Here is a 23,981-nt window from a genome sequence, read left to right as displayed (position 1 = left end):
TCATAGAGTTATGCATATGAAGTCTGAACTTCAACATTTAGCATGGATTGCATGTACATGTAGCTACTCCTTGTTCCTTGTATGCAAATAGCATTTTATTATAGAAACATACAGCAATCTTTCTATAATGGAATTAATCAATCTGAAGAGAAAAGAAAATAAATGCTTTAAATACAGAGTATTTTCTTGATATTTTATTTCATTCTTTCAAAACAATGTGACAGTATATTGTAGATATACATGTATAATCTAGTCAGAACTAATTAACTTATTTTCTCTTATTTAAACAGAAGGATTTAGTAGATTATTTTTTTTTCAAACCAAATGTGCCAAATAGATATATTTTTACAGGTATTTTTAAAACACATGATTATGAGAGAAACCAGTAAATGCATATTAGCAGTTTGAAACAAGGATAGAGAAAGAAATCATGGGTATAAACATCTGAAATTTTCTGTGCTGTTAATTTCAGGGCATCAATGGGAAAACAGAAAGTGTAATACATGTAGTTTTTTTCTGCAATGCTACTTCATATTTAGAAGGCATACATAATAATACACTATGGAGGACTTGATAATAAGAAGCTATTTCCTCTGCAAGTTCTTTTTAGTTTTGTTCATTAAATTACCATGTGTAGTAGATTGGGCTACATGTATATGAGTCGTGGATATTGACCCGAATAGCTCAATGGTCAGAAGACTTAACTAGTGATATGAAGTTTACTAGTAGGGGTCGTCCTGGATTCGATTTCAAGTCCAGTCATACATTTTTTTAATTCATTCCTCCTTTCCTACTACATTTGGAAACCAGTGTGGGGGTCAAGTTATATGTAAATTAATAAATCCTGGCAATGCGAACTTGTATTGTGTGTCTTCGAGGTTGCATGAAGACTGTTTAAGGAGGGAGGAATGTGGTAGTTTGGGCTATAAGGACCGTGGATATTGGCCTGGGTAGCTCAGTTGTAAGAGCATTCGACTAGTATTTGATACAGGGGTACCAGGTTTGATTCCTGATCCAGCCATATATTTTCTTTATTCTTTCTTTCCTTACTACTTCACATGCCTAAACTTCCATGTTTACATATTGCATGTTTTAACAAAGGAATATCGAATCTTAACTTGATTTTCAACAATAGAAGATGCCATTTTTGAAAAGAAAACAAAAAAGAGGTTTCTAATGAGCAAAAAAAAAGTATCACAAGTAAGTCAAGAATGATATGGTATTGAGATCCAACTTTGTATATATTGATACCGTTAGTATTGTTCATCTCTAACCACAATTTTAAAGATGCATTATAAGAAAGCATAAACAGCAGTGTATTTACTACACTTCTTTGTTCTGACACACCAGAAAAATATTTTTAAAATAAACATATACTGGCACATAAACATTAATCAAGGACTATACACTTTTATCAAGAATGTTGTCCTCTCATAGTTTTCAATACAGCTTGTCTTCACAAGATTTTGATATTTTGCTTCAACAATTTGTGATAATAAGCCCATAGTTCAAATACATTGTACATATACATGTAAATATAAATCTGTAATATGAAAAACTTCTTTAACACTTTTGACAGATATTTTTGCTGTAATCTTTTTATAAACTCTGATTAAAATAAATATGATGTTTACTAAAGGAAATGATTTTGAAATCATCTGAATCAGCACATTAAAAATATTAATACTAAATTCATTGTAACTAAAGTACCAATTACTAGTACTGTAAATTGATACGAAAAAATTGTGCAAATTTAAATCGATGGACAAAAATAATCAAATTAATCAATACAAATATTCATGAACAATTTTAAAAAGTCTTGCTTAAATGAATGCTACTTGCGATTATATGGTGAATGCATACAGTCACATGCGTTTATAACAGATGGCTACAGTAAAACCATGCATATAAAAATAAGTTAACCTCCCAAATCCAGAACTATGGAAAAATAAACGATACACAGTATTTAATGAATTGCCGAAAGAGCAAGACAAATTAACCGTTCCTGGCGATTCTTTATTACCATTTGAAGAAAGAATTCTTTTTTTTTTCATTAACCATCTCCTTAGCAGAGAGATTCTTTATCAAACATTCCTTTTACACAGAAATGTTTCTGTAATGAAAGAAATAACTCAACACACAAGTAGGAAAAAGTTCTGCATGCATAATTATGACAGGATAATTTGAAAAAAAAAACTTATATCAAAAAGTCTGCACACTGATATCAGCACAGAATATCAGCAAGTGTCACTAGCACACTTTGTTACTCAACGAGTTATTGCACAATGGTCTGTAGCACTTGAGGTATTACTATCTGTGCAAAGTCTCTCAACATCTAGAACTATAAATATGTCACTCATTTTACATTTTAGCCTCAACAACCAACCAATAATTTGACTAGTGGTAATCAGGATAGAATTGTTTCTAGGAATTTCTTTGCATCTGCCAGTTCCTAAAAAAAAATAATACAAGGAATTAGTGTAGTATGTTTTAGAATAGGAATTCTACATACTTAGAAGCTTTAAAGTGTTTTGCTGAAGACTTGGAAAAAGTCTGGGCTAGATGTTTCCAAATCAAAAACTTGGAAGTAAAAACCCCATTTTCTGTCAAATTTCGAATTCAAGATCATTTTCTTGAAATATTTTTAAATTTAACTACCAGTAATGAAACCATATTGATGAACACATTTAAAGATCTGAAGTCTATAAATGCTGCCATGGTTAAAGCATAATTATATATTTGTCTATCAATTGAAGGTCTTATTTTGAGAGCAGATAAAGGCTATTACTGCACATAGTCCTTTGTTTTTATGGATTTAATGCATTAGTATTTTCATTCCGTTCATACCTCTGGACAAGAAGTGTGAGCCATAGGATATTTGTGAAAGGAATAATTGTCACACATGGATGCCAGAACCTTGGATGTGATTTCTCCCCACTGGAAAGGTACAAGTGGATCCTCTGTACCGTGAGCTTGGAATATCGCCATATCTTTTATGTTATTGGACTTCTTCACCTGTTAAAAAAATATACAGAATGAAATTTTTACAGAAACATGGAACATTATCGGACTTCTTGACCTGTATAAAGAATGAAATTTTTACACAAACATGGAATATGGGATAATATTTCTTACAGGAAAAAATTACAGTCTCAAAATATATAATTGTCAATGCATTTTTTATTTACATGCTGTAAACCAACTACGATTTGAAACAACTATTTTCTCCATCATGAACCAGTGTAGAATTGGAGACAATTTTATAAGATGACATTGAATTCATTGATGACGTGGTTTATTGGAGAACAATGGCATTTCTTTGATCTTTGCAATAACTGTAGTAGAATAGTTAATAAAATTTGCTTTCAATACATCAGTAAAACATAGACAATACATTGTTGATCAGCATATAAGATATGGGTCAATGTTTGTTTTGAAATAGTGACTAAAGCAAGGGATGACAAATCCCATTGCCCGACCCCCAGGGCTAGTGAATTTTAGGAGAGGGCAAGTGAAATTTTATCAACCACTTGCCCATGGCCAAGTGACTTAAATAATAAAATAAATATTTAAGTCATAGATTTCATTTTGGGCTCAGGGGATTGCATGTTCTACTCAGTATTTTCTTTCTATTTTTTTGAAATATATATAAATACAGTGTAACGCTTCAGATGTCAAACACTCCCGCAAATGCTAGGAATAAAAACCAAGTCGCTAAATAAAGTTTATAATTTATTGAGGTAGTTCAACAGAGAAAATGAGTGACAGTGTGTAAAATTGACAAGTCTCAACCCTTGGGACAAAAGACAAAAATCAGTACAACTACTGATACGAACGGATATAAACTGGCACTATTTCCAGTATAACATTTATGTATAAATGCTTGATATTCAACACATCATAACACATGAAAAGTGGGGGAGGGATCGTTACAACAGTATTAGTTTATGGTTGGGCAAGCAAAAATTCAGGTAGGGCAAGTGAATTTTCACCATACACTTGCCCTTGGACAAGTGCCTAAAAAATCTATTTGTCAGCCCCTGCTAAAGCTTGGATGATGCTACTAGTAAACTTCATAAAAGTTAAATGATTCTTATATTTTGATAACCCTTTACAGTACCAGATACATGTAATGAACTTTTTTTTCAAAATTAATTTTAGATTTACAGTTACATCAAAAAGAGAGTGGTGAATGCTATCTGAAAAAATGCAAAGCATAATGTGATGTCTTTTTCATGCATCTCACAAATGCCTGTGTCTATAAATTTTCTAAACGGCCCTTGCACATTTCTGAAGTACAAGTGGTTACCTGATCTAATTTTCTGTGCATAGGCAGCCATGTGCTAAAGGCCAGAATTCCTGCCAGTTTTTTGTCAGTGCTCAGTGCTTGGTGTAGGGCCACGGACCCTCCCTGGGAGAAACCACCAATCACAATCCGGTTAGCTGGAATACCTGCCTTTTCTTCTTCTTCTATTAGTTTCCTTACTGAATGAATGAACAATGTGGAGAAAAATCACATCTACTTGGACATCATACTTGTAAAATACTGGTGATTTTGGCAGTACATGTATTTAACTGATATGTCATAATGCATACTGGTAGTAACTTAAACAGTACATGTATTTACCATAATCTCTTTTTAAAATCATTCCAGACAGGTTTATTCATTACAATTGTAAGACAATATTTGAAAAATTCACTAATAAAAGATTTCCCAGATAAATAGTTACTTACAAATTTCTGAGGAGGCCTTTATCCCTTCCTCATCTTCTGGACTATCTGGACCCAAGCCAATTATATCAAACCTACAGTGAAATATTTCTAGCTACATTCACATTTAGTGTAAGGTTATATTCACCTTTAATCAGAGGATACAATATTACACAATTCTTTGATCTGATGATGTTGATCTTACCATGATGGCATTTTCATTCCAGCATTTAATGTGACTGAATTAATTGGTCTGTAATGTAAAAAATAACACATTCATATAAATCAAAAAGAAAAAAAAACACTTCAAACTCATTACATGTACATAGATTCATGCATTCATTAGTACTTCCATGGTTTGAACTGTTTCAATATTCATGTGCCAGTGATTGAGGCACTCACCATGTTTCTGGGAGAAAAGGGGATGGGAAGTGGGGGGTGGAGGTACATGTAGGGTCTGGAGGGATATCTCTCCTAAATGCCAAATTTTTTAAAAATAAATTGGTACAATTTTGATGAGTTCTGGTACATTCTGGAATCTCGAAGTCTTTTTTTTTTCAAATACCCGTACATGTATTAAATAAACAAAATCTAGCAGCATTACTTATAACAGATGAATAATGATTTCATTCTGTTTTAAAATAATACCTTTGATTTTTTGAAAACATTATTCTCTTTCAGAAGGAAAAAATATTCTTTTCAACCAAAAACAATGTAATTTAATCCAGGTCATAGAATTCTATATAAAGACAGGTTTTAAACATCAATTTTAAAATTTGATTCACTGTATTTTAAGCTTATATATAATGAACTGGGAATAAAGCTATCAAATTGATCTGAACAGCTGCAATAAGGAAAGAATGTTCATTTACTTGAGAACAAGTGTTTTTGTAAATATTGAATAATTTGGAAACATTCGTTTACCATTTTACCTCTCCTGATTGAAGCTTATACCTCAACATGACAGAATATGTAAATGTGGCAATAAAGTGAATGTACTTTGTACTAAAAATATAGGATGCAAGAAACATCTATTGTCTGACAGAGGTTTTGCTGCTTTAATATTTTGATTTTTAAAAAGCAGGTGTCATTGTGAAGAAGCGGTCTTGGCTTTATGTATAATATATTAAAATTAAAAGAAGAGTAAAAATAAAACAATTGAAAACAATGTAATAAAGATTGAAATAAATAACAATTATTCATGATGTCTTTGTTGAATAATTATTTATAAATGGGTTTACATGAAAACAATTTTGTGAAATGGGCAACTACCCCAGATATGTTGAGGCCTAAAAGTGTTTGGGGTAATACAGCATACATGTACTTTATGAGTTTATATGAAAAAATTGTGAAATATGTATATTAACAACACCAGGTGTATGGCGACCTTTGGTATAGGCCTATGACACTCCTGTATGCACTTTTACTTTCATTGCAATAATTTGTTTATCACAATATGTAGACTATCAATAAACTAAAAGCCATGCTAAATTATCATGTACTTTGTTCAGCTTCCCGACAACATGAAAAGAAACTTTGTGTTCTGTGTGCCAATCTTGTCAATATTTGTCAATGGAATACGTGTAATTATTAATAATGAAAACTCCAATATGGTTAATTTAGATGCTCAGCTATTTAAAATAAAATCTTCAAGAAAAATCATTATATGCTGGCTTTATATACTCAAGTTTAAATACATGGATATGGAATAATTAAATCAATGATTTATTTTCATTTCATCTCATCAGGAAGGAGATACTTTTAACTTCACCAATGCAAAATTCACAGCTGGTCACCATTTCAAAGTAAAATTGTTCATAAAGATCCATAATCACACCTACATTTGTATACCATAAACTCAATTTCAGTTTCCATGACATATATATACAACTAAAACACACTATACTGGGGAATGTACAAACTCATTTTCCAAAATGAAACTGACTATAGGCACCAGTTAAAAAACTTTGGCCTAGCTATTAGTATAAGGAAATCATGTAAAATAAATTAATAGGCAAACTCATAAAATCAAAATCAATACTTACGCATTTGGACACACACATTTTATATGCTGTAGTTTCATGCTTCTGAAGCAGTCTGCCCACCCATGACTTGAAAAAGAAATGAAATTTCAGAATAAGTACAATATTGATTGATTCTACAACTGAAAAAAGTTATTTTCATTCCCTGTAATTACAAAACTTATCAATATGAATTAACTTATGGGATATGATGACTTATGTTTATAATAAATCAAAATTGTTCATCCCTGGATTGATTGATTGTGTGTTGTTGAACATCTCATTCGAGAATTTTTCACTCATATAAAGACATCACAATATGCCCGTGAAGGGATTCAAATTGAGACCTATACTTGGCACTCAGGGCCATTGAGCAATGAGGGTTCTTTATCGTGCCAACACCTGCCGTGACACAGGACCTCGGTTTTTAAGGTCATATCTGAAAGACCTGTGACTTTCACTTCTAATGCTGGGCGCTTGGCGCAGGTTTGACACTGCGTGGTGAGCGAGAATTGAACCCCAGTCTTCCGATCACAAAGCGAACACCCTACCACTAGGCTACCGTGACCAGTCTTCATCCCTGGAACTTTTGCCATAAACGTGCTTTTACTGTATAGTTATAATTGGGATAGTTAGTTTTAGGAACTGTTTCTTATTAGATGATGCCTAAGTACCAAATATCACTATTAGAATGATTGAGACAATAATGTGATGATAGACCAGTGTAATGCAAGATCTTGGAACATTATACAATTTTGTTTGCCTGAGGCTGCTAGGTTGAAACCTGGTTTGGCAAAACGTATTCTGCCCAAGAACCCAGTAAATAAATGTTTTGTTTTACCTTTTAAAATTGTTTTCTATAAAAATTTTGTGCTGGCTTTCACGTTTACAATGATAAACTCAATTCCTTAATTGTTGAACACTAACAAATGCAAATTAGACTTGGACAATCCCATCTAAGCTGTTCAAATTCAAATTATGTGTAACGTACAAAATATCATAACGGTCCATCATCCGGTTGGACATCTAACTGAGTAGTCCAACATCATATTTTTATGGACACTCAGTAAAAACATTGGAAATATTAGACTAATAAATATAGATTTAAATAGAAAACAATTTTGAAAGGTATAATAATCAATTTTGTTGGAAAAATTAAATAAGCCATGACCCTAATGACCCTAATGATCATCTGCATTACAAGAGCATAGATGAACTTCTGTACATTTTTTATGATGTAAAAAATTACACTTTGTTTCATTCTATTTTTTAATCTAGCAGCATTACTGATTAATAAACAAAGAGATTGACATTTAGAATTCCATCATTTGCACATCTGTCATAACTTTCTCTTGTCAATACAGCAGGTGCAAGGTATAAAAAATCATAGGAACAGATGTGACATGTCCTTATTAACTTTAGAAAATTTTTCATCATCTACATGTATACTGTATACTTGTAATATCCACATTGATTATTTCTAGCTATTAAGCCTCTTACATACCAGTGGTTATTTGTAATCAGTCATCCCGGATAATGAGGATGTTCCCAGTTTTCGTCATCTCATTATGCTAAAACTCATTATTTATAGACTTCATAAGATTAATCTTCCTTTATAAATATCTTATTACTTTCAAAATAACTGTTATCATCCCTAAACATTGAGGCTATACTATATGTTAGAAAGTTTGCTATCTGAGTCCTTGAACACACATCATTGAATTTTCTAATAGTAATAATCACATGCCACTTTGATCAACTTTCACTTTGATGAACTTCACACAGAAAACTGAGCTTCAAATTTTGCTTTAATTTTTAGTTCAAACAGCTTTTGAAAGTTATAATTAACACTACTGAAATAAAAATTATTAATGATTCTACCATAGTTGTTGCCAAGATCAAAGAAATGCTATGGACATTATTCTCCTGACCAATAAATCACAAACATCATCGACAGATTATCAGATCAGAAACACATATCAAACATGTACAGGTGAAATGAATATATAACTTTAGCATGTTTAGAATGTAATACTTATTTAGACCATACTGATGTGTTGACTTCTGCAGTCTTAATGTTGTGTATTCCTAAACTAGAAATATGTCCATAGGACATGAATGCCCCGCCAAGGGTATATTAGTAATGAAGCATTTTAACACAAATTGAGAAAAGTGAGGTCAAGGTCAAAGGAAAGGTCAAGGTGAAAAAATATTGATGCAGTTGAATAGCTTTCATCAGTATGTATCAGCATATGAAGTTTGACACAAATTTAAGAAAAGTGAGGTCAAGGTCAAAGGAAAGGTCAAGGTAAAAAATACTGATGCAGTTAGATAGCTCTCATCAGTATGTATCAGCATATGAAGTTTGTTAGAAATATCTTGAATGGTTTCATTAAAACTGAGCTAAACACTAATTTAAGAAAAGTGAGGTCAAGGTCAAAAGAAAGGTCAATGTCAAAAAATGTTGTTGCAGTTGAATAGCTTACATCAGTATGTATCAACATATGAAGTTTGATTACACTATCTTGAATGGTATCTTTAAAACTGAGCTAAACACTAATTTAAGAAAAGTGAGGTCAAAGTCAAAAGAAAGGTCAAGGTCAAAAAATGTTGATGCAGTTGAATAACTTACATCAGTATATATCAACATATGAAGTTTGATTACACTATCTTGAATTGTATCTTTAAAACTGAGCTAAACACTAATTTAAGAAAAGTGAGGTCAAGGTCAAAGGAAAGTTCAAGGTCAAAAAATGTTGATGCAGTTGCATAGCTCTCATCAATATCTATCAGCATATGAAGTTTGATAAAAATATCTTGGATAGTTTCTTTGAAACTGAGCTTTGAACAGAGCTAAACGCAGAGTGTGACGGAAGGACAGACGGAAGGAAGGAAGACGGACATGAATAAACATTATATGCTCCGGCCATATTCATGGTGGGGCATAAAAAGCTGATAAATATTTCAGACTATTTTTATAGCTAAAGGGGACTGATCCATGTACCTTCCAAAATCATTTAGTACACTCTGTGATTTTACTGATAAAACAATACAGGAGAATATTTCTTTCATTCTTGATTACCTCCCCTTGAAAGAGAGCGTGGCCCTTCATTTGAACAAACTTGAAACCCCTTCACCCAAGGATTCTTTGAGACCAAGTTTGGTTGAAATTGGCCCTGTGGTTCTTGAGAAGAAGACAAAAATGTGAAAAGTACGACACACAAAATGTTATCAGAAAACCTTATGAGCTTTCAGCTCAGGTGAGCTAAAAATCGACATCTGATTTTGCTATTTTATAAACATAACAAGATGTGTTTGTGAAACACTGATGCCCCCATATGGCAGCTTATGGCGAAGGTTAAAGTTTCTTCAAATGCAAGTCAAAATCCAGGCCAATAGATAAAAAATTTTGATACCCAAAGAAAGGTCTTGTCTCGCGGAATACACCTGTGAAATTTGAAAGACCTAGATACAACTGTTCAAAAGTTATGGCCAAGGTTAAAGTTTTTTAAATAAAAGTCAAACGTCAAGGTCAAGGTCAAAGTGGTTGGTATCCAAAGGAAGATCTTGTCACAAGGATTACATATGTGAAGTATGAAAGCCCTAGCACCAACCATTCAAAAGTTATGGCTAAGGTTAAAGTTTTTCAAAAGTAGGTCAAACTCCTAGGTCAAGGTCAAAGGGTCAAAGTGGTTGGTATCCAAAGGAAGGTCTTGTCACAAGGAATATATATGTGAAGTATGAAAGCTCTAGCATCAACCATTCAAAAGTTATGGCCAAGGTTAAAGTTTTTCAAAAGTAGGTCAAACTCATAGGTCAAGGTCAAAAGGTCAAAGTGGTGGTTGGTATCCAAAGGAAGGTCTTGTCGCAAGGATTACATATGTGAAGTATGGAAGCCCTAGCTCCAACCATTCAAAAGTTATGGCCAAGGTTAAAGTTTTTCAAAAGTAGGTCAAACTCCTAGGTCAAGGTCAAAGGGTCAAAGTGGTTGATATCCAGAGGAAGGTCTTGTCACAAGGAATACACATGTGAAGTTTGAAACCCTAAGCACCAACTGTTCAAAAGTTATGGCCAAGGTTAAAGTTTTTCAAAAGTAGGTCAAACTCCAAGGTCAAGGTCAAAAGGTCAAAGTTGTTGGTATCCAAAGGAAGGCCTTGTCACAAAGAATACACATGTGAAGTTTGAAACCCCAAGCACCAACTGTTCAGAAGTTATGGCCAAGGTTAAAGTCTCATAAAATTTTGCAAAAGTGGGTCAAACTCCAAGGTCAAGGTCAAAAGGTCAAATATGATGGTACCCAAAGAAAGGTCTTGTCACAAGGAATACACATGTGAAATATGAAAGTCATAGCTCCAACCAATCAAAAGTTATGGGCAAGGTTAAAGTTGACAACAGACAGACAGACAAACAGACAAACGGACAAACAGACAAACGGACAAACAGACAAACAGATAAACAGACAACTAGACAGACAGGACAAAAACAATATACCCCCGGGATCTTTCGATCCGGGGGCATAATAAAAATTAGTCAATATATGTTACAAACAAATTTATAAATGATTAGAAGATATTTTTTAATCCAACAAGAGCTCAAATCATCTACATTCCATTACAATTGACAAGTAAACAAACAAGTTGACCCTCTGGTGTTACATAGAACAGCCTGATCGCGACATGGTGACCTAATTCATTTCTCTATAGAGGAAACGATCATTTGTATTAATAACTATTAGTAGAACAGAAATAAAGTTTGTGTTCTTGCGGATGTTGTAAGATAGCCTCCTTGGTCTCGAAATATTGTGTGAAATATATTAAAAGCCTTGGCTATTAGTGTAAATCACACAGACTTGAAAATATGAATATATATTTGCAGGTCTGTGTGATTTACACACCAATAACGCATATCAAACTAAAAAATAATCCCCATATTTACATTTTACATGTTAAAAGCAGTAAAAATACACTTAAGGTTTGAATTTATCACTACCCTATATCATTATATTTTTATTAATGTCTGTTGCCACATTGATACATCACTTTTGCAAGAGTTTCTCTGTGTATATTTCTACCTGTGAGTACATATGAAAATGCTATTCAAATCAATTTCATAGTTGGTTTATTTAAAAAAAAAAAACCAGAGCAAATGTAAATATTTGAAAATGGCTTCCTTAATTCTTCAAAATGGCATTCTTTGTTGGAATTCAATTAAATTGTTCTTAATTAAGTTACATTTCAAGAAAATCAGAGGTATTAAGATTCTAAATCATTTAGACTAGTTTAAGGGTTTGCTTCTACAAAACGTAAGGAAAAGAATCCCAAAACAGTGGGCATAAATACATATATACCTTCCAAATTTTAAAGTATTTCATTAAAAATCTATTAAAATAGCTAGCAACCCAATCACAAGGCCAGAAATGCAAGAAATCATTAAAAAATATACAGAAACAAATTTTGATGTAAAAAAAAAATGTGTAGACTAGCTGGTTTAATATTGAACACAATATATACCCGAAATTTCCAACATTTTGGTCAAAGAATTCTACAAGGAGGTAACTCTGAAATAAAATTTTAAAGAGTAATGGTTGTGAAAGATAGGAATTTCTTCTTTCCATGGACCTATTTCACCTGTTATGTACACGTGTTTTACTGCTTTTTGGTTTAATTGTATCATTTTGTAGAGAAGGGAATTTATAACCTGATCACATATTGTGCCCATTAACAGTGGGAACTTATGGCTCTATTCAGTGTACTAGTAATAGTGATGAGAGCACTGGTTGAGAAGATTCTATGAAATGGTATTGGACAATGGTGGTCAAGGCAATAAAGCTACCAGAATTAAATCAATACTTGTAATTACAATGTGTATCACAGGCCATATACATTACAGTGGCCATCAAAACTGGAGTATAATGGCAATTCCTTGTCTTACTACATCTTCCTCAGTAATTGCCACTTCCCCCTGGACTTCTTATTACAAAGAATCCATTGCACATAGAATGATATGGTAGCAGCATACATGAGTCATAGCAGTGTTCAAATCTCTATGAAATTTACATTGACACATGAGTTAATTACTGACATTTCTAGACAGAATTGGATAAACATCTAAGGATCTTCAAGTTAGTCATTCAATTTATGAAAGTATGAAAAATTTTCTCTAAATCATTAGAGTTTTATGTAACTTTTCATCAATGCTTTGTTGACATGTTACATGTGTATAATTTTTGCAATGGGTTCAATTTCTAACGGTAAGTAATAGATTATGTCCTTTTGAAGACTGCTGTAGATTCTTTAATAAATGTGAGGAATAAATTGCAGCCTAATTTTGTGAGAAGCACCACTCACGAAATAAAATTACTCGCTTTTATTTTTATGTTGCTGAAATACATGTAAAAACGCTAGACAAACAGTCTAATTGCAAATTTATAATCTTGTGATTTGACATCACAATATTATATAAGTGTAAACTAAAGAATCAACAGTTCTTATTTTAACAATTGAGAATACTTAAAATTAGCCATATACAACTATGCATATGTACTGTAAAATATATATATATCAATATTCTGATCAAGATATTTTTAAAATACTACATGTACTGTATTTATATATAATATATATCATGCCTTACCCTGTATCTCCAAGGCCATGCAGGAATATTAACTGAAAAAAAATATATATAAAGATTAATTAAGAATAAGTCTAATTAAAACACTTAGGAAGCATATATGCACAGTTTTCAATGCCTTCGGTGGATTGTATTGAATTGTGTAAGTGTATAATGTGTGCTCCACTCAAATACTCAGTAAAAATGTAACATGTTTTACATTCAGACTTTAAAATATATAAGAATTAAAATGATAAATGAAACTTAGCTGATGTCAATTATCACACTTCCCTATCACCTTGACAAAATGTGATATCCTATTCTAAATAATGTGCACATGTACTATGATAATGTGTGTACTCTTCCAACTTAAAATCTACATGGAATAAATATATATATGCAGCTTAATATAGTCATAAGGTGGCTTCATATGGTTTGTTGAAACATACATGCATTGCAGATTTTATTGTATTTGACAGAATTAATGTTACATAATTGCTCTATGCCTTACAAAGAAACTTTCAGAAATATAATTTTTTCAATAAAAGTTTTACATCTGTATCCTTGATAATTTTATAGATTTGTGTAATTTAAACATGTTAAACAGATCAAGTGTCTCTTTTTTCATGTTTATAATACAATAAAAGCAATACATTTCAGCAAAACTTTTGAATATGTTTAAATTTAATATAATAAAAATGAGGAATTTGAAATAACCAACAGGTACGTGGCCCACTGTCAGCCCTATCTATGAATTTCATCAACTTTTGAACATATTGAATTCTTAAATTTGCATAGTTTTCTATTATTGTACAGTTTCTAAACTTTAAAAAGCATACATCTATATATAAATATACAATTTATTTAATATTAATACTTTAGATTGAAATGTAAAAGCAATTAACAGGTTGTGACCAATCGCATCAATGGGATATAAATTATAATAGCCTGTTTGGGATATAATATATCCAAAATGGGATATAAATTTTCAGTGCAAAAAAATATTTTGGCTTTAAATATATATGATAAATCCACATGAATATAAATTGAATGCAATAACTTTAGGCAAGGAAGTTTTTCTATCCACCCTACAATTTAAGAGATTGATTTCCAAGAAGTTTAAAATCTTCTGATCAGGGGATCAATCTCCCAAACAGTGTATTTTACAGTATTTTAAGTATTTTGATGTGGATTTATAATATTTACTAGAAGTAAATGAAAAATCTTCCAATTTTTGCACTGTAAATTTATGTCTCATTTGGGATATTATGTCCCATTTAGGCGATTGCTCCCAACCTGATTACCAGTAAATTGGCCATCACATAATTTAGCAAATAAACTTATAAATGGCAGAGTTGCAAACCTCTGTTATTTATTACAAAATGTTTCATTATGTCAATCAATATTAAAAGCCATGGTTAATAATTATATGCGATTTAATTCTCATGTGTTTCCAGCAAATTTCAATACTACAAAAAATTGCATTTAATACTTTAATGGATTCATCATGAGCACATTCGAAGATTCGATCATGTTCATTCATTTCTTTATAACTTTAAATGAAGATGTCATTTATAAAATACATTTGTAGGCTTATGAAACATTGTCAGATTGTAACACAAGCTGCGTACTGAAAAAATCTTTTCAAAGGCACACTGATTTCAGTAAATTAAAAAATTATTTTAAAAAAAGGCTCTAAACGGTTAACTACTCTTCAATACACGTGACCCGTTTCAAGTGTCGCACAGGGGCTATATACATGTATAGAACATGTAAATAGTAGATACGTAAGCCTAAGGACATTCAATACTGCTACCGATTTTCATTGAATAAACATGACAAGAAAACGTGAACTCACGGTGGCGGTATGTCTCGCCTGAGCAGCTACAGTGACCGGTGGTGGCATGTCTTGTGATGCACTATTTCCCATACACTGCCCAGATATTTACTTTGATGAATAGACGGTAAAACCTTCTTTCACCGGATGTGGAATATGTAAATAATGTGCGCATGCACAAATATTTAAGAATAAAAACATTAAAAAACGATATGGGTAAGCTGTAGTGATAAACTGTATCTTTTTTGCTTTAGATGTGCATATTTTTTCCGTAATATATAACACTGACTAAACTTGAAAATATACATAATTACGTTGTATTTTATGTCCATTGAAATTTACTTCCTAAGAATTTTTGCGTTTTAATAATTTCTTTGATTGATTCTTTAATATGAATCTACCTTGCTAGGTTCAGTGGCTGGAATATTGAAAGGATGAGATAATGGAAATCTATGATAATTTAGAGGCTTCAAAGAATGTATCTGGTGATTCTCATTCCACAACAAGATATCAGGTTTGTTCAATGTAAAGGACAAAAGATTTTGTGCGAAATAGCATAATTTTGACGATATATGATGTAAATACTAAAACAGGTAAAGATTTACTTTACTTTCAGTAGTCCATCTGTTTTACAACTATGATACACTGTAGTCTCTGAAAACAGCAAAAGCTGAAATCAATGACATACACTATGAGTATCTTTTTATGAATTGTTTGAAGTTAATACTAGTCCTTTTTGTGCATATAATACACAGATAACAGGATTGCTTAATGTTGTAACAAGAAAGGAAAAATGTATGCAGAGGTCCCGGGTTCAATTCCCAGTCCGGTCATACATTTTCTCCTTTCCTGTCAAGTCCAGTCATTTTTAATGTACCCATGCATATCCAAAAATCACTTTGCATAAGATGAAGTGCACAATGTGAATGAGAGAAGAAATGGAAGATATTCAACGTTTTATAGTTGGATATGGAATTTTTTCTCTAGCGGGGCAGGATTTTTTGATATTTTTTGTGAGGGGGAAGCATGAGTGAAAATATTAAAAAAAATTCTGTTTTCACAAGTGATTTGAATTCCATATTGAACATAAAACATTGAATTTTCAGTTTAATACATTTTCTTTGATTTTCCCTTTGCCTCGACCTGTTTTGCAGTGTTATAGGCTGTAAAGTCATAGTTGAGCAGTTGTGAGACGTTATTTTTTTCCATACTAGTTTAATTAACTCTTAATAGAGTGTTATGCTTGGCTGCACTTCAGACAAGGCTAAAAACTGAAGTAGGACACTATATACAATATATAAGTTTAAAACTGGCACACTTAGTAGATGGTATTGGTCAGCTGTCACCTGGTGTATGTGTCCAACTGGGACTCGAAGGACTCTTTATAATGATGGTGCTAAGGCAACCTTAAGTAGTAGGAAGTTCTAGTCCCAGATTGTCCTCAGAAAAAATATGTAGCTTACTAGCAATGTGGGTCCACATATGTGGTAACCAGAACACATGAGTGCTTCTGGTCCTGCTGTCAGAGTTAGGTATAGATCTGCAGGTATGGCTTCTAAGGCATGCTTGATCTTGTAAAGCAAGACGAGTCTATATAATCTTCAATTGTCTGATCTAATGGTTCCCAGTGAGGATCTCTATTCATCTGGGTGATGCTGTCTGAATGGTGTTCATGATACATGTAATTCCTTGTGGCAAATTGTGCTGCTCTTCTTTGCACTTTCTCAAGCTGGTGGATGTGCTTGGAGTGCCAACCCCCAGGGTTGGTTGTAATAGCCCCTGGTATGCTGCAGATCTTGCTGATGTCAGCATCACCTCATGTTGCACCTAATGAAGCCCAGTATCATAGACTCACAGCTAACTAGCTAAGTGATTGTGAGGTTAAAAATTTTAACAATCGTTGGTATTTTTATGCCCCGCCATGAATATGGCCGGGGCATATAGTGTTTGTCATGTCCGTCTTCCGTCCTACTGTTCTTCCGTCTGTCCTTCCGTCACACTTTGCGTTTAGCTCTGTTCAAAGCTCAGTTTCAAAGAAACTATCCAAGATATTTTTATCAAACTTCATATGCTGATAGATATTGATGAGGGCTATGCAACTGCATCAACATTTTTTGACCTTGACCTTTCCTTTGACCTTGACCTCACTTTTCTTAAATTAGTGTTTAGCTCAGTTTTAAAGATACCATTCAAGATAGTGTAATCAAACTTCATATGTTGATACATACTGATGTAAGCTATTCAATTGCATCAACATTTTTTTGACCTTGACCTTTATTTTGACCTTGACCTCACTTTTCTTAAATTAATGTTTAGCTCTGTTTTAATGAAACCATTCAAGATATTTCTAACAAACTTCATATGCTGATACATACTGATGAGAGCTATTCAACTGCATCAATATTTTTTACCTTGACCTTTCCTTTGACCTTGACCTCACTTTTCTTAAATAAGTTTTTAGCTCAGTTTTAAAGATACCATTCAAGATAGTGTTATCAAACTTCATATGCTGATACATACTGATGAGAGCTATTCAACTGCATCAACATTTTTTGACCTTGACCTTTCCTTTGACCTTGACCTCACTTTTCTTGAATTAGTGTCAAACTTCATATGCTGATACATACTGATGAGAGCTATTCAACTGCATCAATATTTTTTGACCTTGACCTTTCCTTTGTCCTTGACCTCACTTTTCTTAAATTAGTGTTTAGCTCAGTTTTAAAGAAACCATTCATAATATTTTCATCAAACTTCATATGCTAATACATACTGATGTAACCTTTTCAACTGCATCAACATTTTTTGACCTTGACCTTTCCTTTGACCTTGACCTCACTTTTCTTAAATTAGTGTCAAACTTCATATGCTGATACATACTGATGAGAGCTATTCAACTGCATCAATATTTTTTGACCTTGACCTTTCCTTTGACCTTGACCTCACTTTTCTTAAATTAGTGTTTAGCTCAGTTTTAAAGAAACCATTCATAATATTTTCATCAAACTTCATATGCTAATACATACTGATGTAACCTTTTCAACTACATCAACATTTTTTGATCTTGACCTTTCCTTTGATCTTGACCTCACTTTTCTTAAATTAGTTTCTGAATCAAACGTCATATGCTGATACATACGGATGTAAGCTATTCAACTGCATCAATATTTTTTGACCTTGACCTTTCCTTTGACCTTGACCTCACTTTTCTCAATTTGTGTTAAAATGTTGCATTACTAATATACCCTTGGCGGGGCATTCATGTCCTATGGACATATTTCTAGTTAGTCTCTGTTAGAATGGTTTATTTACTATCAATGTCTTATAACAGGCTTGGTAGTATTTTTTATAACACTCTTTATGAAAGGAACACACTAACAAACACAACTGCTAGTTGAGACATAGTTTACATAGACTTCAGTCTATCATAAACAGAACTTTTCAAATGCTCCTCATATTTCATTATTGAAATGTAATAACGTTATTTATTTGTTAAATTTTATTGTGAAAAGCGACTTTACACTAACAAACAGATACAAATCAGAGAGAGGGAGAGTGGAAAAAGTGTTTCGTACTCTTGAACAGTATTTCAGCCAGATAATCTTTAACGTGTGAAGTATTTTATTTTTTCAAACTCAACGGCACGTGTTTAATCCATTGATTGCGCGTCGACCCTTTATGACGTCACTGAGAAATTTTTTTTTAATGAACCTAAACTATGTTTCTTGAAGCCCAAAAAAGTAATAATAATTGACAAAATGTGCCATTTGCACAGTTTCTAGTATGTGTACACAGGTTGTACTGCAAAATATATGTATGGTATGTTAAAACCTGTGTTAATATTTGTAACAATTGGTTTTTTAGGACATTTTGGTTGGATGTCTTCTAGCAATTGGTGGAAATCTTGTAATAAGCATTTCTTTGAATATACAGGTAGAAATGATTTCAAAATTATTTTTAAAACTTAAGGATATAAACCTTTAATTTATTTTCAAACTACTGGTAGTAATAATTTTGTTTTTTTATTGTCTTTATCTGTGATCAACATGTGTCATACAGTTAACTTTTGAAAATGATAACAATGTATGAATTTTTTTCTAATACAGAAGTACAGTCACATGAAAAATGCAGAGAAGACCACACAAGTCCACTATACCAAGGATCCGTTGTGGTGGATCGGGATACTGCTGATGGGCTTGGGTGAGATTGGTAATTTTTCAGCATATGGATTTTCACCAGCATCACTCGTAGCTCCCTTAGGAACAACAACAGTTGTAGGTTTGTAGCATTGCCGTGCTTCCTAAGAAATTTTCGACATTACAATTCTGAATCAGAAGGAACTTGATATTGTACATGTATTACATTTTGTTGTCAATTTGTTCATAAGACAGTTTCTACAGAAAATTACAAACTTATGCTGGTAAGCATTGTAAAGTTATACTATATGTTTTGCAGCTAATATGTTCTTGGCAGCTTTGATTTTAAAAGAGAAAATAAAAGCTGAACATTTGTTTGGTAAGTAATTTGTGAAGTATATTGTTTAATCTGCAACATGGTAAAATTTAAGCCTTATATGCCAAAGTAAAATATTCAGACTTACAAGCAAATTGTAAATAGAGATCCAATGATTGTTAAATAAAAGATAAAATTTAAGATAAAATCTAAATCTAGGCAAGGAACCTATTATATGTGCTCAATATTGGAGGTATGTCTGATCTCATTATTTATATTGAAAAATTCAATTTTCAAGAAAACATTTTTGGTTGTGGAACATAGAAATAAATATTCAGTGTAATTAATATCATATTGTTAATTAAAGTGTCACTGTAATATGATGAATGTCTTGTTCTCTGTGTGATAGTTTTAAGAAATATATGTCTCATTATGCATTCTTCACAGGATCTGCTTTAGCTGTTATTGGAGCTTTCCTGCTGATAGCCTTCTCTGCTAAAGTAAGATAATTTGCTTCCAGATGTTTAATACCAAAGAAAATCCTAGAGTAAATGTCAAGGTCTACATACTGGTTTTAATTAAAGTAGCATAGTTTGTATGTAGGAGATGCGAAGTTGGTCAAGAAATGAGAAACTCATAATAGTCAGGTGAAGAAGAAGGCCTATGAACCTCATTTTGCTAGCTGTATAATAATAGAGATAAAAAGCAATAAACTTATGCTATTCCTTTCCTATTTTCTTTCTTGTTTATGCATATAAACATTTGTGAATGATGTTTGTGAATCCATTTATTCCAGAATGAAAAAGTTTTAAATGGAGATGAAATAAATGAAGCCCTCACTCAGCTGTCATTCATCATATACATTGTAAGTATTTTTTTTTTTTTTGCTTCATAAATGTCTGATGTTGCTTTATGAGCTTGACTTGCATGTCAAATTTCATAAATGATTTTTTTAATTATAATTCACATAATATCTCAAATAGACTGGTAAAGTTCAAAAGTTGATTTTGATTTTTGTCACTATAAAAAATAGTTCTTTTGTTTATCCAGATTAACAGCTGACTTGCTCATGATGACAAATACTTGTGACACAAGACTGTCTTTTGTTTATATGTACTAATTTCAAAGATATTTGTAACTGTGAAATGTATATGTTATTGTATATGTTATTCTTTTTTCAGTGTGTTGAGATCATAATTCTAGGAGTATTATTCTTCCTTCTCTACTTCAAGGAGATGAAGAAAGTGATCATTTATTTACTCATTTCTTCTATTGTTGGTAAGCTTATCAATTCACCAATAAACATAAAACACAACAATATATATCAAATTTCAAAGTAGCTGACTGTTTTATGACATTTTCCTAGATATACATTCATGACACTACTCTGTGAAACAACTACATGTATGTGTTTGTTGTTGATTTTAATGGGAGCAGTAAAAGTTTTCCGGCTCAGATTTATATCAAGCTTTTGTGTTGTCTTTCAGCTTCATTTACCGTAATAGCAGCAAAAGCAGTGTCCAGTATGTTACAGATAGCTTTTGATGGCTTTTCTCAGTTTTCCTATCCCATTCTGTACATAATGCTGATTGTCATGCTTGTCACTGCCATTACACAGATTAAGTAAGTTTGTGTTGAAAATTGGGGGGGGGGGGGTATTCTGTAATGGGTCATCATTTTACATGTAGGAATAAAAAGAGTAATTTTTTTATCATTCTGAATTCTACTTGATGAAATGAAATTGAGAATTATAAAAAGGATGTGATTGTTAAAATAGTTTCATTTGCAGGTTTCTAAATGAAGCAATGAAAGCCTTTGATTCCACAGTGGTAGTGCCTACAAATTTTGTCTTCTTTACAATAAGTGCAATCATAGCTGGTAAGAATTTGATATAAATAACATACAAATTTAAATTAAAAAGATAAATTTTTATCTAAAGGACACAAAGTAAGCAAAACGAATGTTTTGCTCACCTGAGTCCTTAGATTAAGTGAGCTGTTTTTATCAATAATTGTTGTGGCCCCGCATGAAAATCAGGCCTGATCATGAAATTCAGGAGCCTTATAGGAATCACATTGTCTCTCTGTCCATCTGTCTGTCAACACTTTTGAAGTGATTTGATTGACTTGAACAGTTTTGAGTGTAACCTTTTCAAATTACTTTACTATGAGAGGAAGACGCCTGCTATTATTGCTGTCGTATTGCTTTGTCTGTCTGTATGTATGTAGGAATGTTTATCCATGATCAAGAAAGTATTGCAATGAACACTCATTGTGACACGATAACTCAAACATTTTTCAAGTTCTTTACAGAAGTACTTTTTCTGTGAGAGGAACACACCTATACATTTTGGAGACATATCATTTGGACTATGTGTCTGTATGTATGTCCAAATGTATATCCATAAACATTTTTGTTGTGATATGATACAGTTTTCATCATAATACAAAAATGTTTTTTCAAATTTTGTACATAAGTATCCTGCTGCAAGAGGATTACATCTATAAATTGTGAAATGATATCACTAGGCATTGACCATAAGAGAAACACATATTAATTTTGTAGTCTATCCATCTTTCTGTCATCATTGGTTACCCATGAGTGATTCACATCAATTCTCTCTTTGAGGATCGAAGCTTGTGGACTCGAAACTTTGGTTGGCGATGGTGTCTGTCTGTGTGTCAACACTGATAAATCAGATAATACATGTACATGTAGTTCTAAAGCATTTATTAGTTATTGTTCCATGTCACCTTGCTTATGTGGTATATTTTGTTCTAAACATTAAGATTTTCACCTTCCTATGACAACCCTAAGCATGGCCCTCTCTGACTTTGTCATATTATAGTTTGCACACATGGTGAATTTCTGCTTAAAATGAAGACACCCTTCTTGACCAAGAAGTACAAAATAATGAAACATTATTTTCATATATGAAGTAGCAATTTTCTTCCTGTCTCTGCAGGTTCTTTATTTTGATATATTTACATTTCCAAATATTTTTCCTTAAGATTCTTTGCAAATTAGAAAAAAGTTCATGTTCTCATGAACTACTGTGGGATGAGTAAGAATATTTCCATTGTGATGTGATTGAAGTAAAAAAATAGTGCAAACTTTTTTTTTCAAAAATGATCCTTGAATGACAAAAATATGTGCCAAGTCATCTGAAAAATAATGTAAATATAAGATATGAATTAAATTTTTGAGAATTCATGAGGTACATGAACTACAACGCTTCACGCCTGCATATGCGCTTCATGAAATATGCAAGCGTGAAGCGTCTTAGTTCATGTCCTCATGAATTCTCAAAAATTAAATTCATCTCCTAAGTAATCAAAGCTACATTTAATAATAGGATTTTTGGTAGACTTAACATTAACAGCATTGTTATTACAGGTATAGTTTTCTACAAGGAATTTTGGGGAATGAATGCCCTGGAGGTATTCATGTTTCTTATAGGGTAAGCATTTCAGAACTGAATTATGCATAGCATTTGAAACACACACATCATGAATCTGTATTGAAAAAAAAAAATTAAAAGTAATATGCAATACTTTCTTTTAACAGAAGTAAATTTAATATATTTTTATTTACTTTTAAGGTGCTTTTTATCATTTGTTGGTGTTTATTTCATCACACTGGGGAAAATGTCTGCTGCAAATAATACAGATGAAGTCCGCGAGCCGTCCTCCTCTACAGAGTACGTCCAACAGATTTCTCCTGGGATCTTTCCTTGTAAGTTTCAATTGATCAAACAGAATAGAAAAAAGGTTTCACATTTGACGGTCGATCTAATTTTCAGAAATGACACCATCCTGATTTGACAGTTCTACATAAATGACATCATTAAAATTCTATTGACTCAGAGAGTCTTCCATGAAGATGTACTAGTGTGAGACTAAGAGAAAGAAGGAATTTTCATGTCATATTTTTACCGTTTTTGTTGCAGCATGGCTTTTAGCAACAGTCAATGTGGGTGAAGTTCAACCGAAAGGGGAAGTAACTCATTTATCTGATTCAGATAGGGCACCATTCTTTCAATCCAAGACTGGAACAGACAGTTTTACATCACAAGATACCATCTGCAGTTCGACAACAAGTTCCCCTGTTCATTCAGGAGGAGCCCAGGCTAACTATGGAGCCACAGAGCAATGAATTCCAGCATTAGCAAACTAAAAGTCCATATGTGTACCCGAATCTCTTATTTTATTGAATGCACTGAGTATTAGCTTGTCAGCATGTATACACTTTTAATTTGTAAACTTAATTATATGTGATATAAGCTGTTTGCTTATACTGTAATTGATAGTACATGTATACACTTTATGTATACATAAATATATGTTATATAA

At 32.3% G+C, this 23,981-nt stretch overlaps 2 protein-coding genes across 2 annotated transcripts; one reads left to right on the top strand and one right to left on the bottom strand.

The window, feature by feature from the left end:
* Positions 1–1,015: 1,015 nt before the first annotated feature.
* On the bottom strand, positions 1,016–15,328 carry LOC133184156 (acyl-protein thioesterase 1-like). The gene is made up of 8 exons (XM_061319052.1): positions 15,199–15,328; positions 13,365–13,396; positions 6,756–6,821; positions 4,916–4,963; positions 4,735–4,805; positions 4,310–4,485; positions 2,848–3,015; positions 1,016–2,452 (listed from the first exon to the last, which is right to left on the bottom strand). The coding sequence occupies exons 1-8, from the start codon at positions 15,268–15,270 to the stop codon at positions 2,408–2,410; spliced, it is 678 nt and encodes a 225-aa protein (XP_061175036.1). The 5' UTR covers positions 15,271–15,328; the 3' UTR covers positions 1,016–2,407.
* A 282-nt stretch (positions 15,329–15,610) lies between these two features.
* Positions 15,611–23,981, top strand: LOC133184596 (NIPA-like protein 2). The gene is made up of 12 exons (XM_061319682.1): positions 15,611–15,691; positions 19,042–19,110; positions 19,284–19,455; positions 19,633–19,692; positions 20,077–20,129; positions 20,426–20,494; positions 20,811–20,907; positions 21,117–21,252; positions 21,419–21,507; positions 23,026–23,089; positions 23,231–23,364; positions 23,579–23,981. The coding sequence occupies exons 1-12, from the start codon at positions 15,620–15,622 to the stop codon at positions 23,782–23,784; spliced, it is 1,221 nt and encodes a 406-aa protein (XP_061175666.1). The 5' UTR covers positions 15,611–15,619; the 3' UTR covers positions 23,785–23,981.

This window comes from Saccostrea echinata, unplaced genomic scaffold (assembly GCF_033153115.1).
Source record: "Saccostrea echinata isolate AGI-Se365-2 ecotype Australia unplaced genomic scaffold, CSIRO_AGI_Sech_v1 ptg000010l, whole genome shotgun sequence".
Taxonomy (NCBI): Eukaryota; Metazoa; Mollusca; class Bivalvia; order Ostreida; family Ostreidae; genus Saccostrea; species Saccostrea echinata.
The sequence above is the reverse complement of the archived record's forward strand: the minus strand, read 5'-3'. Positions and strand labels throughout refer to the sequence as shown.

Excerpts from the sequence above, each read along its gene's own strand:
- LOC133184156 (XM_061319052.1), bottom strand. The coding sequence starts at position 15,270 with ATGGGAAATAGTGCATCACAAGACATGCCACCACCGGTCACTGTAGCT. Across the intron at positions 4,806-4,915 it reads GGAATGAAAATGCCATCATG|GTTTGATATAATTGGCTTGG; the intron begins GTAAGATCAACA and ends ATTTCACTGTAG. Across the intron at positions 2,453-2,847 it reads CTCACACTTCTTGTCCAGAG|GAACTGGCAGATGCAAAGAA; the intron begins GTATGAACGGAA and ends ATTTTTTTTTAG.
- LOC133184596 (XM_061319682.1), top strand. The coding sequence starts at position 15,620 with ATGGAAATCTATGATAATTTAGAGGCTTCAAAGAATGTATCTGGTGAT. Across the intron at positions 15,692-19,041 it reads ATTCCACAACAAGATATCAG|GACATTTTGGTTGGATGTCT; the intron begins GTTTGTTCAATG and ends TTGGTTTTTTAG. Across the intron at positions 19,456-19,632 it reads AGGAACAACAACAGTTGTAG|CTAATATGTTCTTGGCAGCT; the intron begins GTTTGTAGCATT and ends TATGTTTTGCAG.